At 47.9% G+C, this 18,722-nt stretch overlaps 1 protein-coding gene across 2 annotated transcripts in view; it reads right to left on the bottom strand.

The window, feature by feature from the left end:
• Positions 1–18,554, bottom strand: part of LOC139372822 (uncharacterized) — a 33,886-nt gene extending 15,332 nt beyond the window's left edge. The window contains exons 1-3 of one of the 2 annotated variants that reach the window (XM_071112638.1): positions 18,345–18,554; positions 3,436–3,600; positions 2,971–3,096 (exon numbers count right to left, since the gene is read on the bottom strand). In XM_071112638.1, coding sequence (XP_070968739.1) covers positions 2,971–3,096; positions 3,436–3,544 — 235 coding nt within the window. In that variant the 5' untranslated portion in view covers positions 3,545–3,600; positions 18,345–18,554. Of the gene's footprint in view, positions 1–2,970; positions 3,097–3,435; positions 3,601–11,474; positions 12,674–18,344 lie in introns of those variants that run through there. The other variant, XM_071112637.1, reaches the window with a different exon arrangement.
• Between the last annotated feature and the right edge of the window lie 168 nt (positions 18,555–18,722).

Here is an 18,722-nt window from a genome sequence, read left to right as displayed (position 1 = left end):
TGTCATTATAGATGGTAAACCCAGGAAACCTGTTGGAATCAGCCAGGTCACTGTCATGTCATTATAGATGGTAAACCCAGGAAACCTGTTGGAATCAGCCAGGTCACTGTCATGTCATTATAGATGGTAAACCCAGGAAACCTGTTGGAATCAGCCAGGTCACTATCATGTCATTATAGATGGTAAACCCAGGAAACCTGTTGGAATCAGCCAGGTCACTATCATGTCATTATAGATGGTAAACCCAGGAAACCTGTTGGAATCAGCCAGGTCACTATCATGTCATTATAGATGGTAAACCCAGGAAACCTGTTGGAATCAGCCAGGTCACTATCATGTCATTATAGATGGTAAACCCAGGAAACATGTTGGAATCAGCCAGGTCACTATCATGTCATTATAGATGGCAAACCCAGGAAACCTGTTGGAATCAGCCAGGTCACTATCATGTCATTATAGATGGTAAACCCAGGAAACCTGTTGGAATCAGCCAGGTCACTGTTATGTCATTATAGATGGTAAACCCAGGAAACCTGTTGGAATCAGCCAGGTCACTATCATGTCATTATAGATGGTAAACCCAGGAAACCTGTTGGAATCAGCCAGGTCACTGTCATGTCATTATAGATGGTAAACCCAGGAAACCTGTTGGAATCAGCCAGGTCACTATCATGTCATTATAGATGGTAAACCCAGGAAACCTGTTGGAATCAGCCAGGTCACTATCATGTCATTATAGATGGTAAACCCAGGAAACCTGTTGGAATCAGCCAGGTCACTGTTATGTCATTATAGATGGTAAACCCAGGAAACCTGTTGGAATCAGCCAGGTCACTGTCATGTCATTATAGATGGTAAACCCAGGAAACCTGTTGGAATCAGCCAGGTCACTATCATGTCATTATAGATGGTAATACCAGATAAACCCAGTGAACCTGCTCCCAGACCTGTTGGAATCAGCCAGGTCACTATCATGTCATTATAGATGGTAATACCAGATAAACCCAGTGAACCTGCTCCCAGACCTGTTGGAATCAGCCAGGTCACTATCATGTCATTATAGATGGTAATACCAGATAAACCCAGTGAACCTGCTCCCAGACCTGTTGGAATCAGCCAGGTCACTATCATGTCATTATAGATGGTAATACCAGATAAACCCAGTGAACCTGCTCCCAGACCTGTTGGAATCAGCCAGGTCACTATCATGTCATTATAGATGGTAATACCAGATAAACCCAGTGAACCTGCTCCCAGACCTGTTGGAATCAGCCAGGTCACTATCATGTCATTATAGATGGTAATACCAGATAAACCCAGTGAACCTGCTCCCAGACCTGTTGGAATCAGCCAGGTCACTATCATGTCATTATAGATGGTAATACCAGATAAACCCAGTGAACCTGCTCCCAGACCTGTTGGAATCAGCCAGGTCACTATCATGTCATTATAGATGGTAATACCAGATAAACCCAGTGAACCTGCTCCCAGACCTGTTGCTGTTGTCTGGCCTATAGGAGTTGGTAAGACACGAACCTCGTCCCCAGGCTAATCACTAGAGCAAGACAGCACAAACAGATGTGGGACCAGGCTAGTTAAATAGCAGGCTAAACTATAATGTCTAGCCTATGGTACCTGTAGGGTGGTTGTGGGTCATGGTACCTGTAGGGTGGTTGTGGGTCATGGCGTATGGTCCTGTAGGGTGGTTGTGGGTCATGGTGTATGGTAACTGTAGGGTGGTTGTGGGTCATGGTACCTGTAGGGTGGTTGTGGGTCATGGTATATGGTACCTGTAGGGTGGTTGTGGATCATGGTGTATGGTACCTGTAGGGTGGTTGTGGGTCATGGTACCTGTAGGGTGGTTGTGGGTCATGGTGTATGGTACCTGTAGGGTGGTTGTGGGTCATGGTACCTGTAGGGTGGTTGTGGGTCATGGTGTATGGTACCTGTAGGGTGGTTGTGGGTCATGGTATATGGTACCTGTAGGGTGGTTGTGGGTCATGGTGTATGGTACCTGTAGGGTGGTTGTGGGTCATGGTATATGGTACCTGTAGGGTGGTTGTGGGTCATGGTATATGGTACCTGTAGGGTGGTTGTGGGTCATGGTACCTGTAGGGTGGTTGTGGGTCATGGTACCTGTAGGGTGGTTGTGGGTCATGGTACCTGTATGGTGGTTGTGGGTCATGGTATATGGTACCTGTAGGGTGGTTGTGGGTCATGGTACCTGTAGGGTGGTTGTGGGTCATGGTGTATGGTACCTGTAGGGTGGTTGTGGGTCATGGTGTATGGTACCTGTAGGGTGGTTGTGGGTCATGGTATATGGTACCTGTAGGGTGGTTGTGGGTCATGGTGTATGGTACCTGTAGGGTGGTTGTGGGTCATGGTACCTGTAGGGTGGTTGTGGGTCATGGTACCTGTAGGGTGGTTGTGGGTCATGGTACCTGTAGGGTGGTTGTGGGTCATGGTGTATGGTACCTGTAGGGTGGTTGTGGGTCATGGTACCTGTAGGGTGGTTGTGGGTCATGGTGTATGGTACCTGTAGGGTGGTTGTGGGTCATGGTACCTGTAGGGTGGTTGTGGGTCATGGTATATGGTACCTGTAGGGTGGTTGTGGGTCATGGTGTATGGTACCTGTAGGGTGGTTGTGGGTCATGGTACCTGTAGGGTGGTTGTGGGTCATGGTATATGGTACCTGTAGGGTGGTTGTGGGTCATGGTCTATGGTAACTGTAGGGTGGTTGTGGGTCATGGTATATGGTACCTGTAGGGTGGTTGTGGGTCATGGTGTTTGGTACCTGTAGGGTGGTTGTGGGTCATGGTACCTGTAGGGTGGTTGTGGGTCATGGTACCTGTAGGGTGGTTGTGGGTCATGGTGTATGGTACCTGTAGGGTGGTTGTGGGTCATGGTACCTGTAGGGTGGTTGTGGGTCATGGTGTATGGTACCTGTAGGGTGGTTGTGGGTCATGGTACCTGTAGGGTGGTTGTGGGTCATGCGCCCCGTCTCAATGCTGACCTCCACTAGGTTGTCTAGCCTCTCAGGCTGCCAGTACTTCATCCCCACACACATGGCCTTGGTGGCTGCTCCAAACCCAGAACCTGGAGAGAACCCGTCAGAACAACGACCACATGGAGAGAAACCGTCAGAACAATGACCACATGGTGAGAACCCGTCAGAACAATGACCACATGGAGAGAACCCGTCAGAACAATGACCACATGGAGAGAACCCGTCAGAACAATGACCACATGGAGAGAACCCACCAGAACATTGACCACATGGAGAGAACCCACCAGAACATTGACCACTTGGAGAGAACCCACCAGAACATTGACCACATGGAGAGACAAAGAGAGAGACTGCACATGTGCACGTTGAACTCAACACTACTAAACCATGTCACCATCAGACCTCACACATCTGTTGTGACCTCTGACCTTTCTCATTGAAGGGCGTGTGCCAGGCAAGCAGGAAGTTGTTGGGTTTGAGGTGAGCACATCCCTCCACGGTGGCTGGGTCAGGAGGGCGACCCTGGAGAGACACCATGGCCTCAACATACACCCTGACCAGCTCCCTGTAGAGGTCCTCCAAACACCAGTAGTCTGGAACAACACAGAACACATCACCGTTTACACACAGCATAGTTACCGCACCACAGTTTACACACAGCATAGTTAACACACCACAGTTTACACACAGCATAGTTAACACACCACCGTTTACACACAGCATAGTTAACACACCACAGTTTACACACAGCGTAGATAACGCACCACAGTTTACACACAGCATAGTTAACACACCACCGTTTACACACAGCATAGTTAACACACCACAGTTTACACACAGCGTAGTTAACGCACCACAGTTTACACACAGCATAGTTAACACACCACAGTTTACACACAGCATAGTTACCACACCACAGTTTACACACAGCATAGTTAACACACCACAGTTTACACACAGCATAGTTACCGCACCACAGTTTACACACAGCATAGTTACCGCACCACAGTTTACACACAGCATAGTTACCGCACCACAGTTTACACAACAGCATAGTTACCGCACCACAGTTTACACAACAGCATAGTTACCGCACCACAGTTTACACACAGCATAGTTAACACACCACAGTTTACACACAGCGTAGTTACCACACCACAGTATACACACAGCATAGTAAACGCACCACCGTTTACACAACAGCATAGTTAACACACCACAGTTTACACACAGCGTAGTTACCACACCACAGTATACACAACAGCATAGTTAACACACCACAGTTTACACACAGCATAGTTAACACACCATCGTTTACACAACAGCACAGTAAACAACTGCAAATTGATCAGTCTGGAAGCTTGTCATTAAATACACTTGCAAAGGGCCAACTATGCTGCACACTGTGAAAAGTTAACATACATTCTCTCACACACACACACACACACACACACACACACACACACACACACACACACACACACACACACACACACACACACACACACACACAGAGAGAGAGTGGTTGGGAGTCAGACACTGTCTGTCCGTGGGGGCTGTGGCATGTTTGCCGTACCAGCCAGATGAGAGTCTATGTTTAGATGTTCAGCCTGCTGTGCTTAGATTATACCATGTGATCTGCTGGGGGGGGGGGGGGGGGGGGCTCCACACGTGTGAGTCATGGGTTTGTGCATATGCTTTTGTGTGTGTCATTTGTGTGGTGTGTGTGTGTGTCATTGTCACCTCTGATTCAGGAGCAGAGGGCTTTGGGCTCAGGGACTCAGGATACACACCCAGGACAGGGAGGAACCAGACAGGTGTCAGGGAGAGAGGGGTGGGCCCAGACTGGTGTCAGGGAGAGAGGGGTGGGCCCAGACCGGTGTCAGGGAGAGAGGGGTGGGCCCAGACCGGTGTCAGGGAGAGAGGGGTGGGCCCAGACCGGTGTCAGGGAGAGAGGGGTGGGCCCAGACGGGTGTCAGGGAGAGAGGGGTGGGCCCAGACGGGTGTCAGGGAGAGAGGGGTGGGCCCAGACCGGTGTCAGGGAGAGAGGGGTGGGCCCAGACCGGTGTCAGGGAGAGAGGGGTGGGCCCAGACCGGTGTCAGGGAGAGAGGGGTGGGCCCAGACCGGTGTCAGGGAGAGAGGGGTGGGCCCAGACCGGTGTCAGGGAGAGAGGGGTGGGCCCAGACCGGTGTCAGGGAGAGAGGGGTGGGCCCAGACCGGTGTCAGGGAGAGAGGGGTGGGCCCAGACCGGTGTCAGGGAGAGAGGGGTGGGCCCAGACGGGTGTCAGGGAGAGAGGGGTGGGCCCAGACGGGTGTCAGGGAGAGAGGGGTGGGCCCAGACCGGTGTCAGGGAGAGAGGGGTGGGCCCAGACCGGTGTCAGGGAGAGAGGGGTGGGCCCAGACCGGTGTCAGGGAGAGAGGGGTGGGCCCAGACGGGTGTCAGGGAGAGAGGGGTGGGCCCAGACGGGTGTCAGGGAGAGAGGGGTGGGCCCAGACGGGTGTCAGGGAGAGAGGGGTGGGCCCAGACGGGTGTCAGGGAGAGAGGGGTGGGCCCAGACGGGTGTCAGGGAGAGAGGGGTGGGCCCAGACGGGTGTCAGGGAGAGAGGGGTGGGCCCAGACCGGTGTCAGGGAGAGAGGGGTGGGCCCAGACCGGTGTCAGGGAGAGAGGGGTGGGCCCAGACGGGTGTCAGGGAGAGAGGGGTGGGCCCAGACGGGTGTCAGGGAGAGAGGGGTGGGCCCAGACCGGTGTCAGGGAGAGAGGGGTGGGCCCAGACCGGTGTCAGGGAGAGAGGGGTGGGCCCAGACCGGTGTCAGGGAGAGAGGGGTGGGCCCAGACCGGTGTCAGGGAGAGAGGGGTGGGCCCAGACCGGTGTCAGGGAGAGAGGGGTGGGCTGTTCCAGTCAGTGTGGGAGTAAAGAAGAGGAGTGATGGGGGATTTTACTGGTGTCAAAGTATCTGAATGAAAATCATTCCTTCCATCTTCTCATCCTAGTTTACCAGACAAGACAAGCAGTGTGAATACCCTTCACTACACCGTCTACCTCCTAAATAGAACCCTATTCACTACACCGTCTCCCTCCTAAATAGAACCTTATTCACTACACCGTCTACCTCCTAAATAGAACCCTATTCACTACACCGTCTACCTCCTAAATAGAACCCTATTCACTACACCGTCTACCTCCTAAATAGAACCCTATTCACTACACCGTCTCCCTCCTAAATAGAACCCTATTCACTACACTGTCTACCTCCTAAATAGAACCCTATTCACTACACTGTCTCCCTCCTAAATAGAACCCTATTCACTACACCGTCTCCCTCCTAAATAGAACCCTATTCACTACACAGTCTACCTCCTAAATAGAACCCTATTCACTACACCGTCTACCTCCTAAATAGAACCCTATTCACTACACTGTCTACCTCCTAAATAGAACCCTATTCACTACACTGTCTACCTCCTAAATAGAACCCTATTCACTACACCGTCTACCTCCTAAATAGAACCCTATTCACTACACCGTCTCCCTCCTAAATAGAACCCTATTCACTACACTGTCTACCTCCTAAATAGAACCCTATTCACTACACTGTCTCACTCCTAAATAGAACCCTATTCACTACACTGTCTCCCTCCTAAATAGAACCCTATTCACTACACGGTCTACCTCCTAAATAGAACCCTATTCACTACACCGTCTACCTCCTAAATAGAACCCTATTCACTACACTGTCTACCTCCTAAATAGAACCCTATTCACTACACTGTCTCCCTCCTAAATAGAACCCTATTCACTACACTGTCTCCCTCCTAAATAGAACCCTATTCACTACACTGTCTACCTCCTAAATAGAACCCTATTCACTACACGGTCTACCTCCTAAACAGAACCCTATTCACTACACTGTCTCCCTCCTAAATAGAACCCTATTCACTACACTGTCTACCTCCTAAATAGAACCCTATTCACTACACCGTCTACCTCCTAAATAGAACCCTATTCACTACACCGTCTCCCTCCTAAATAGAACCTTATTCACTACACCGTCTACCTCCTAAATAGAACCCTATTCACTACACCGTCTACCTCCTAAATAGAACCCTATTCACTACACCGTCTACCTCCTAAATAGAACCCTATTCACTACACCGTCTCCCTCCTAAATAGAACCCTATTCACTACACTGTCTACCTCCTAAATAGAACCCTATTCACTACACTGTCTCCCTCCTAAATAGAACCCTATTCACTACACCGTCTCCCTCCTAAATAGAACCCTATTCACTACACAGTCTACCTCCTAAATAGAACCCTATTCACTACACCGTCTCCCTCCTAAATAGAACCCTATTCACTACACTGTCTACCTCCTAAATAGAACCCTATTCACTACACTGTCTCACTCCTAAATAGAACCCTATTCACTACACTGTCTCACTCCTAAATAGAACCCTATTCACTACACTGTCTCCCTCCTAAATAGAACCCTATTCACTACACGGTCTACCTCCTAAATAGAACCCTATTCACTACACCGTCTACCTCCTAAATAGAACCCTATTCACTACACTGTCTACCTCCTAAATAGAACCCTATTCACTACACTGTCTCCCTCCTAAATAGAACCCTATTCACTACACTGTCTCCCTCCTAAATAGAACCCTATTCACTACACGGTCTACCTTCTAAATAGAACCCTATTCTCTACACGTCTACCTCCTAAATAGAACCCTATTCACTACACCGTCTACCTCCTAAATAGAACCCTATTCTCTACACTGTCTACCTCCTAAATAGAACCCTATTCACTACACTGTCTACCTCCTAAATAGAACCCTATTCACTACACTGTCTACCTCCTAAATATAACCCTATTCTCTACACTGTCTACCTCCTAAATAGAACCCTATTCACTACACTGTCTACCTCCTAAATAGAACCCTATTCACTACACCGTCTACCTCCTAAATAGAACCCTATTCACTACACTGTCTACCTCCTAAATAGAACCCTATTCACTACACTGTCTACCTCCTAAATAGAACCCTATTCACTACACTGTCTCCCTCCTAAATAGAACCCTATTCACTAGACCATCTACCTCCTAAATAGAACCCTATTCACTACACCATCTACCTCCTAAATAGAACCCTATTCACTACACCATCTACCTCCTAAATAGAACCCTATTCACTACACTGTCTACCTCCTAAATAGAACCCTATTCTCTACACTGTCTACCTCCTAAATAGAACCCTATTCACTACACTGTCTACCTCCTAAATAGAACCCTATTCACTACACTGTCTACCTCCTAAATTGAACCCTATTCACTACACTGTCTACCTCCTAAATAGAACCCTATTCACTACACTGTCTACCTCCTAAATAGAACCCTATTCTCTACACTGTCTACCTCCTAAATAGAACCCTATTCTCTACACTGTCTACCTCCTAAATAGAACCTTATTCTCTCCCTCCTAAATAGAACCCTATTCTCTACCTCCTAAATAGAACCCTATTCTCTACACTGTCTGGCTCCTAAATGGCACCCTCTATTATAGTGCATTACTTCTGACCAGGGCCCATCTGGCTCGGGTCAAACGTAGTGCACCATGTGGAATAGGCCCCTGCCAGTTGGAACAGAACCTGTGTTTAGAACCAGTTGTCTGCAATTTAACCGGTCATGTCTTGATGTACCATCTCTGAAGCCCTTTCCCCTTGTTCCAGCACAGTTGTTCCTATCCGTCTCTTTTTCATGGTCCTTCGAGCCGGATAGGGTTTGTGTACATCCCTACTTTATCAAGGAGGGGTTTGATGTTGTGTACCTGTTGCTGTTTGACCTATGCTTAGTTACACATCCGGTTTGATATTCACAATAAGAGCACTGTAAGAGCACTGGTCTAGGACCATTTCTCCATGTTAGGTCATAATGAATAAGATTACATGGACAAATAACATCCTTCTCTGGGATGCTTTAAAAATACATGCCCAGAATCACTGTTCTCATGATACGTAGGCCGGCCTTAGCTGTAATAGAGGCCTATACTTGTGTGGGCCAAGAGATACATTGACAGCCCCCTCTTCTCTCTGTCCCCTTTGGTATATGACTCAGGGACAGTGTGTATTAAGCGTTTCAGAGTAGGAGTGCTGATCTAGGATCATTTCCTATCTGTCCATTCATTATAATCTAACAAGAAACATGGATACCACATCAGTACTCCTACTCTCAGATGTTTAATGAATATGGACCCTGATCAGAGTTTATAACCTAGGCCTTTACCTGCGTGGGCCAAGACTAGATAAACTGAAATCTTCCTCCCCTCTTCCTCCTCCTCTCCCCTCCTCCTCCTCTCCTCTCCTCCCTCCTCCTGTCCTCCTCTCCTCTCCTGTCCTCCTCCTCTCCTCCCTCCTCATCCTCCTCTCCTCCCTCATCCTCTCCCCCCTCTCCTCTCCTCCCTCCTCCTTCTCTCCTCTTCTCCCTCCTCCTGTCCTCCTCCCCTCCCCTCTCCTCCTCTCCCCTCCCTTCCTCCTCCCTCTCCTCTCTTCCTCCTGTCCTCCCTCCTCCTCTCCCTTCCTCCTCTCCTCTCCTCCCTCTCCTCCTCCCTCCTCCTTTCCTCCCTCCTCCTGTCCTCCCTCCTCCTCCTCTCCCTTCCTCCTCCTCCCTCTCCCTTCCCCTCTTCTCCTCTCCACTCCTCCCCTCTCCTCCCCTCCCCACCTCCTCCTCTCCTCTCCTCTCTTCTCTATGATCTGTGCTATAGATCAGATCTGTATTGTTTGCTTCCAGCCCCTGTCAGTGTCAGTGATTCATGGTGGTTTTCTGGCCTGACTTGGAGAGAGTCCCAAATTACACCCTATTCCTTATATAGTGCACTACATTTAACCAGAGTCTTATGGAGTGTGAGCCTGGTCTAAAGTAGTGCACTACATAGGGAATAGGGTGCCATTTGGGACACATCCCAGGCTGGGTTGTTGGAATGCGGCTAAGCAGTAGGCTTATCCGTAAGTCTGTCATCTCTCTACAGGAGCACTACTGGCTTTGAACACAATCCACCGGCCAAATACCATACAGGATCCCCAAGGGGGAGAGCCACTGTGATGTGATGAGACCTGGTCCCTCTGTTGTTCTCCTCTCTGCCCGAGGACAGGCTCATGTTCTCCTCCCTAGTTCTATTTTGGACTCATCTGATCTGGCAGCTCCAGACGTCCAGGCCAGCGGTCGGTAGGTGACATGTGTGTTGTCCTGTCAGGCTGTCCACCTATAGAACTCCAGCCTGGTCCCAGATCTGTTCCTGTTGTCTTGCTAACTCCCAGTTGTGTAAAGTACTTCAAGTAAAAAATACTTGAAAGTACTACTTAAGTAGTTTGTACTTTAATTGACTATTTATATTTTTGACAACTTTTACATCACTACATTCCTAAAGGAAATTATTAACTTTTTACGTCTTACATTTTGAATGCTTAGCAGGACAGAAAAATGGTCTAATTCACACACATCCCTACTGCCTCTGATATTTTAGCAAATACATTTATTTTTGAAACTGAAGTATATTTAAAACTAAATACTTTTAGACTTTTACTCAAGTAGTATTTTACTGGGTGACTTTCACTTTTACTTGAGTCATTTTATATTAAGGTAACTTTACTTTTACCTAAGTGTGACAATTTGGTACTTTTTCCACCACTATTAACTCCTCTGGTCTTGCTAATTCCATTGCCATGACCATAGGAGTTGGCAAGACAGCACAAACAGATCTGGGGACCAGGCTAGCCTCCTCTGATGAAGAGATGAAGAGTAGATGTGATGACATGTGAAGGTGTTTGGGATTACGGCCTGCGCTGAGTCATTTCTGACTGCTATAGGGATTATGGTGTCGGCCAGGCATTGTCCGGAAGAAATATGTCCCATTGAGTGATTAGGAGTTTCCACAGACTGCTATTCTCGTCTCTCTGTAAAATCAGACTGGACAGGTATGTGTGTGTGTGTGTGAGATTGAGGAGATGGGAGGTTTAGGTGGGTGAAGCGAGTGAATGTGTCAGTGTGAATGAGAGAAACACCAAACTACTGGTGCTCTCACTGTCTCTGAGAGCTCTGCAATGCATGGCAATCATTCTATTGCTATTCTATTTTAGTTCCCTTTACTCGTTTCCTTTACTAGGCTTACACAGTATCATAGAAGGTCATGAAGTGATAATATCGTTGGAACCAATGAGGAAGTACTATTGATTGGTCAATGTTACTATTTAGTTAGTATACATCCCTTCTCGCATGGTCAACTAGCACCAACCCTCCATGTCCCCTAACCCTCCAGGTCCCCTAACCCTCCATGTCCCCTAACCCTCCATGTCCCCTAACCCTCCATGTCTCCTAACCCTCCAGGTCCCCTAACCCTCCAGGTCCCCTAACCCCCATCTACCCATCCACCCTCCTCTAACCTCCGTGGGTATGTCCTGTCCTCACCTGTGATGAGGGCCTCAGCGGTGGTCATGTGCATCAGGGCTCCGTCGCTGAGGGGCCAATTGTCAGGGTCCAGTTTCAGAGCCCCAAGGCCCCCCAGAGAGGCCAGCTCTTCCTGGATCTGTGTCCCAGAGGGGCAGCTCTCCCAGCGGCCCTTACGGTAGCCCAGGGCGTCCCCCACCCCCGCTAGGACCATCCCAGCCTGGAACTTCTCCATGAGGGTTCGGGTTCAGATGCCCACCAACCCGGACTAAAGCAAAGGATGGGCTGTAATGTAGGTTTCAATAGGAAGACCGACCGACGCAGCTAGAGAACACAGGCTCCAGGAGGACAGTCTCTCTACAGGTTAGAGAGAACACAGGCTCCAGGTAGACAGTCTCTCTACAGGTTAGAGAGAACACAGGCTCCAGGTAGACAGTCTCTCTACAGGTTATAGAGGACACAGGCTCTAGGTAGACAGAGTCTCTCTACAGGTTATAGACAACACAGGCTCCAGGTAGACAGAGTCTCTCAGAAGCAGTCTGACTCCTAAGACACTATAGTCCTCTTCTAGAAGCCTGAGATAGTGTTCCTCTGGTTAAACAGACAGAGCTTCTAGAAGCCTGAGATAGTGTTCCTCTGGTTAAACAGACAGAGCTTCTAGAAGTCTGAGATAGTGCTCCTCTGGTTAAACAGACAGAGCTTCTAGAAGCCTGAGATAGTGTTCCTCTAGTTAAACAGACAGAGCTTCTAGAAGCCTGAGATAGTGCTCCTCTGGTTAAACAGACAGAGCTTCTAGAAGCCTGAGATAGTGTTCCTCTGGTTAAACAGACAGAGCTTCTAGAAGCCTGAGATAGTGTTCCTCTGGTTAAACAGACAGAGCTTCTCCTCAGCCTGCTGGCAAACAAAAACAGCCCACTGTCCGTCTGGTCCACCTAGAAGGCTCTCTGACGCCGTCACACGCTGTGTTGCTCGCTGGTCTGGTAATCTAATGGTGTGTCCTTCCTAAACTGGATGGGGACGTGCCGTGGTTGGATCTCTCTTTTTAACTGTGAACGGTAGCAGTCCAGTTCAGTCCCACCCCCATAGCTCTGAGCTCATCTATCAGCCTAATCACCAGTCACTCTCTCTCACTCAGTCTAACACACATCTTTATCAGCAGCCTCTGAGTGTAGAGGCACTGGGCTGTGATCAGGTGTCTCCTAAAAAGGCAATACCCTTGTCCCCAGAACTCCAGGGCTACTGCCAGGGCTGGAGGGTTAGAGGGCTGGAGGAAGGGAGGATAGGAGGGTTAGAGGGCTGGGGGGTTAGAGGGCTGGGGGGTTAGAGGGCTGGAGGGTTAGAGGTCTGGAGGGTTAGAGGGCTGGAGGGTTAGAGGGCTGGGGGGTTAGAGGGCTGGGGGGTTAGAGGGCTGGGGGGTTAGAGGGCTGGGGGGTTAGAGGGCTGGGGGGTTAGAGGGCTGGGGGGTTAGAGGGCTGGAGGAAGGGAGGATAGGAGGGTTAGAGGGCTGGAGGGTTAGAGGGATGGAGGGTTAGAGGGCTAGAGGGCTGGGGGGCTGGGGGGTTAGAGGGCTGGAGGGTTAGAGGGCTGGAGGGTTAGAGGGCTGGAGGGTTAGAGGGCTGGGGGGGTTAGAAGGATGGAGGGTTAGAGGGCTGGAGGGTTAGAGGGCTGGAGGGTTAGAGGGCAGGAGGGTTAGAGGGCTGGAGGGTTAGAGGGCTGGAGGGTTAGAGGGCTGGGGGGTTAGAGGGCTGGGGGGTTAGAGGGCTGGGGGGTTAGAGGGCTGGGGGGTTAGAGGGCTGAGGGGTTAGAGGGCTGGGGGGTTAGAGGGCTGGGGGGTTAGAGGGCTGGAGGGTTAGAGGGCTGGGGGGTTAGAGGGCTGGAGGGTTAGAGGGCTGGAGGGTTAGAGGGCTGGAGGGTTAGAGGGCTGGAGGGTTAGAGGGCTGGGGGGTTAGAGGGCTGGGGGGTTAGAGGGCTGGGGGGTTAGAGGGCTGGAGGGTTAGAGGGCTGGAGGGTTAGAGGGCTGGAGGGTTAGAGGGCTGGAGGGCTGGAGGGTTAGAGGGCTGGAGGGTTAGAGGGCTGGAGGGTTAGAGGGCTGGAGGGTTAGAGGGCTGGAGGGTTAGAGGGCTGGGGGGGCTGGAGGGAGAGGATAGGAGGGTTAGAGGGCTGGGGGGTTAGAGGGCTGGAGGGTTAGAGGGCTGGAAGGTTAGAGGGCTGGAGGGCTGGGGGGTTTTGAGGGCTGGAGGGTTAGAGGGCTGGAGGGTTAGAGGGCTGGGGGGTTAGAGGGCTGGAGGGTTAGAGGGCTGGAGGAAGGGAGGATAGGAGGGTTAGAGGGCTGGGGGGTTAGAGGGCTGGAGGGTTAGAGGGCTGGAGGGTTAGAGGGCTGGGGGGTTAGAGGGCTGGGGGGTTAGAGGGCTGGGGGGTTAGAGGGCTGGAGGGCCGGAGGGTTAGAGGGCCGGAGGGTTAGAGGGCTGGAGGGTTAGAGGGCTGGAGGGTTAGAGGGCTGGGGGTTAGAGGGCTGGGGGGTTACAGGACTGGGGGGTTAGAGGACTGGGGGGTTAGAGGACTGGGGGGTTAGAGGGTTGAGGGTTAGAGGACTGGCTCTGTGTCAGATGGACCAGTAGGTCTAGTGTTGAGACCCCTTCCTTCCTTCCCTCCCTCCCCATTGGGGAAGGATAAGACTGGTGTGTTAATCAGCCCCCTTCCCTTGTTACCCCTCATCACCTCTAAACCCTCTCTCATTCTCACCAACAACAAACCAACCCCCCTCTGCCTCAACCCCTCCCTCACAACCCCCCCCCCCCTCCCTCATCCTTAACCTTTGCACCTAAACTGTCCCTAAAAGCGTCCCACCCTCTCATTCTCAACGGCGCTGCCCGTGCGCTCACAGACGCCATAATGGGACAGAGATAACGTTGTGACCTCTTAACATCTCTGTGTTTTGGGGCACATTCTCTGTGATGCACTAATCTTTACGAAACTTTCAACAGAACAGATGGATCCAAAGTCTCGTTCCATGTTTTTTGTTAAAAACAACATGCTTTATTGACGGGGACCTTCCGATGCCAAAACAAAGTCACGCAGAACGTCTCCGTTGCAGAACGATGACACGTGTTTTAAATGCTTTTTCTTCCCTCTCAGTGGAAATAATACCGAATATGAGTAAAGCTCAGACAGTCAACACATTGGACACTCACTCAGCGCGTACCGTAGTGTAGGAGGTTCAGAGGACGTCTCTCTCTCTCTCTTCCATAGTCTCTGTCTTCTCCTGTCGATACACGTCAACACTGAACAGAATGTTTTCATTACCCCCCCCCCCCCCCCCCAGAAATGTGAGTGCAATTGTCTAAGAACATGTGGCATAACAAGTGTAACTTAAAACATACCTCCCAAACAGCACCCTATTCCCTACATAGTGCACAACGTTAAGGTGCCATTTGGGAGACAGACGAGGCGCAGTCCAAAATCTCAGGAACATTTCCAGAGAATGAAGCAGAACTCCTGTTACCTGCTGCGTCAGAGGACGTCTGTTACTGAGATGTTCCGTGTGTGTGTGTGTGTGTGTATGAAGTAGCTAGTAGACGTGTCTCAGTCTGGTCTGATAATGTACTATAACCACACAGAGTGTGTGTGTGTGTGTGTAGTAGACGTGTCTCAGTCTGGTCTGATGATGTACTATAACCACACAGAGTGTGTGTGTGTGTGTGTGTGTATGTGTGTGTATGTGTATGAAGTAGCTAGTAGACGTGTCTCAGTCTGGTCTGATAATGTACTATAATCACACAGAGTGTGTGTGTGTGTGTGTGTAGTAGACGTGTCTCAGTCTGGTCTGATGATGTACTATAACCACACAGAGTGTGTGTGTGTGTGTGTGTGTATGTGTATGAAGTAGCTAGTAGACGTGTCTCAGTCTGGTCTGATAATGTACTATAACCACACAGAGTGTGTGTGTGTGTGTAGTAGACGTGTCTCAGTCTGGTCTGATGATGTACTATAACCACACAGAGTGTGTGTGTGTGTGTGTGTGTGTGTGTGTGTAGTAGACGTGTCTCAGTCTGGTCTGATGATGTACTGTAACATTCACTTCACTGGCCTGGCTAGCAGTAACCCATGACGACCAACCAAAACAACACAAACAACTGAAACGGTTTAAAAACAAAGAACTGGGTGTTGACAAGCATTTCACTGCACCTGCAATAACATCAGCTAAACACCTGTATGTGACCAATAACATTAGATCTGTAGACTGAATACGATTCATAGATTCAACTATGAACTATATACAGTGTTGTAGACTGAATACGATTCATAGATTCAACTACATACAGTGTTGTAGACTGAATACGATTCATAGATTCAACTATGAACTATATACAGTGTTGTAGACTGAATATGATTCATAGATTCAACTATGAACTATATACAGTGTTGTAGACTGAATACGATTCATAGATTCAACTACATACAGTGTTGTAGACTGAATACGATTCATAGATTCAACTATGAACTATATACAGTGTTGTAGACTGAATACGATTCATAGATTCAACTACATACAGTGTTGTAGACTGAATACGATTCATAGATTCAACTATGAACTATATACAGTGTTGTAGACTGAATACGATTCATAGATTCAACTATGAACTATATACAGTGTTGTAGACTGAATACGATTCATAGATTCAACTACATACAGTGTTGTAGACTGAATATGATTCATAGATTCAACTATGAACTATATACAATGTTGTAGACTGAATATGATTCATAGATTCAACTATGAACTATATACAATGTTGTAGACTGAATATGATTCATAGATTCAACTATGAACTATATACAGTGTTGTAGACTGAATATGATTCATAGATTCAACTATGAACTATATACAGTGTTGTAGACTGAATATGATTCATAGATTCAACTATGAACTATATACAGTGTTGTAGACTGAATACGATGCATAGATTCAACTATGAACTATATACAGTGTTGTAGACTGAATACGATTCATAGATTCAACTATGAACTATATACAGTGTTGTAGACTGAATATGATTCATAGATTCAACTACATACAGTGTTGTAGACTGAATACGATTCATAGATTCAACTACATACAGTGTTGTAGACTGAATACGATTCATAGATTCAACTACATACAGTGTTGTAGACTGAATACGATTCATAGATTCAACTATGAACTATACAGTGTTGTAGACTGAATATGATTCATAGATTCAACTATGAACTATATACAGTGTTGTAGACTGAATACGATTCATAGATTCAACTATGAACTATATACAGTGTTGTAGACTGAATATGATTCATAGATTCAACTATGAACTATATACAGTGTTGTAGACTGAATACAATTCATAGATTCAACTACATACAGTGTTGCAGACTGAATATGATTCATAGATTAAACTATGAACTATATAGTGTTGTAGACTGAATATGATTCATAGATTCAACTATGAACAATATACAGTGTTGTAGACTGAATATGATTCAACTATGAACTATATACAGTGTTGTAGACTGAATATGATTCATAGATTCAACTATGAACAATATACAGTGTTGTAGACTGAATATGATTCATAGATTCAACTATGAACAATATACAGTGTTGTAGACTGAATATGATTCAACTATGAACTATATACAGTGTTGTAGACTGAATATGATTCATAGATTCAACTATATACAGTGTTGTAGACTGAATACGATTCATAGATTCAACTATGAACTACATACAGAGTTGTAGACTGAATACGATTCATAGACTCAACTTCCTGTGCGTTGCTTGTGAAAATAAAATAACTGCCAGACCAACAGTCAAGGTCTCTGGTGATGTGAACAGTTACACCCCAAACAAACAAACTCAAATCAAACAGAAAGCTTGGAGACATGGCGCATCCCAAATGGGCAAACCTGTTCCCTATATAGTGCACTACTTTTTTACCAGTACTATACAGGAAATAGGGTACAGTTTGGGACACGAACTAGAAATCTGTGGACCTCGTACGTATTTCAAATACTCCTTCCTCTCTCTCACGATTATAAATTTCATCGAGTCTTCTTTATAATTGTATCGTATTCATTATTCTAAAATGGTATATCTATACATGAATCCTATGGTCACAGTCTGTTCCAACTGAAGCCATAGTATTTCTGCTGGTGTTGAGCTTTAAAGCATGCTGCTCTGTCGGTCGGTCCGGTTCTATCTGAATACCCAAAGTGGATCTGAACTGGGCCTGTATTCCTAAAGCGTCTCAGAGTAGGTCCTCTCTGGTCCTCTCACTCACTATGATCTAAAAGGCTAACCTGATCCCAGGTCAGCACTAGGATCTGGTCCTCTCTCTAGTATTCATTATGATCTAAAAGGCTAAACTGATCCCAGGTCAGCACTAGGATCTGGTCCTCTCACTCACTATGATCTAAAAGGCTAACCTGATCCCAGATCAGCACTAGGATCTGGTCCCCTCTAGTATTCATTATTATCTAAAAGGCTAACCTGATCCCACATCAGCACTAGGATCTGGTCCTCTCTCTAGTATTCATTATGATCTAAAAGGCTAAACTGATCTCAGGTCAGCATTAGGATCTGGTCCTCTCTAGCATTCATGATTATCTAAAAGGCTAAACTGATCCCAGGTCAGCACTAGGATCTGGTCCCCTCTAGTATTCATTATTATCTAAAAGGCTAAACTGATCCCAGGTCAGCACTCCTACTCTCAGACGCCTTGTGGATATAGACCCTGAACCTCACACATATTAACAACAAAACTGCCCCAACTTTTACACTTCAGATTGAAATGGAAGCAGAACATTACACCGACGTTGGATTGGATGAGAACATTGGATGACGACCACACCCCTCACCTCTGATTCGATGAGAAGAAACTCAATGATAATAATAATAAAAAGTTGTTGTTGTTGTTCCTCCGTCCAGCCGCTTAGCGCTCAACCAGAAACACATGCAGAACCTCCTAGTTCATCCACCACAGGCCGGCAGAGAGGACACGTCTTACTACTGTGGGTTCAGACCACAGGAGGTTGGTGGCACCTTAATTGGGGAGGACAGGTTGGTGGTAATGACTGGATCTGAATCCGTGGAATGGTATCAAATACAATCAAACACGTGGTTTCCATGGTTTCCAGGTGTTTGATGCCGTTCCATTCGCTCCGTTCCAGCCATTGTTATGAGCCGTCCTCCTCTCAGCAGCCTCCACTGGATCAAATATCACACCATTCTGTCTG

Source organism: Oncorhynchus clarkii, chromosome 18 (genome assembly GCF_045791955.1).
Source record: "Oncorhynchus clarkii lewisi isolate Uvic-CL-2024 chromosome 18, UVic_Ocla_1.0, whole genome shotgun sequence".
Lineage (NCBI taxonomy): Eukaryota > Metazoa > Chordata > Actinopteri > Salmoniformes > Salmonidae > Oncorhynchus > Oncorhynchus clarkii.
This window is presented reverse-complemented; position numbering and strand designations above follow the sequence as displayed.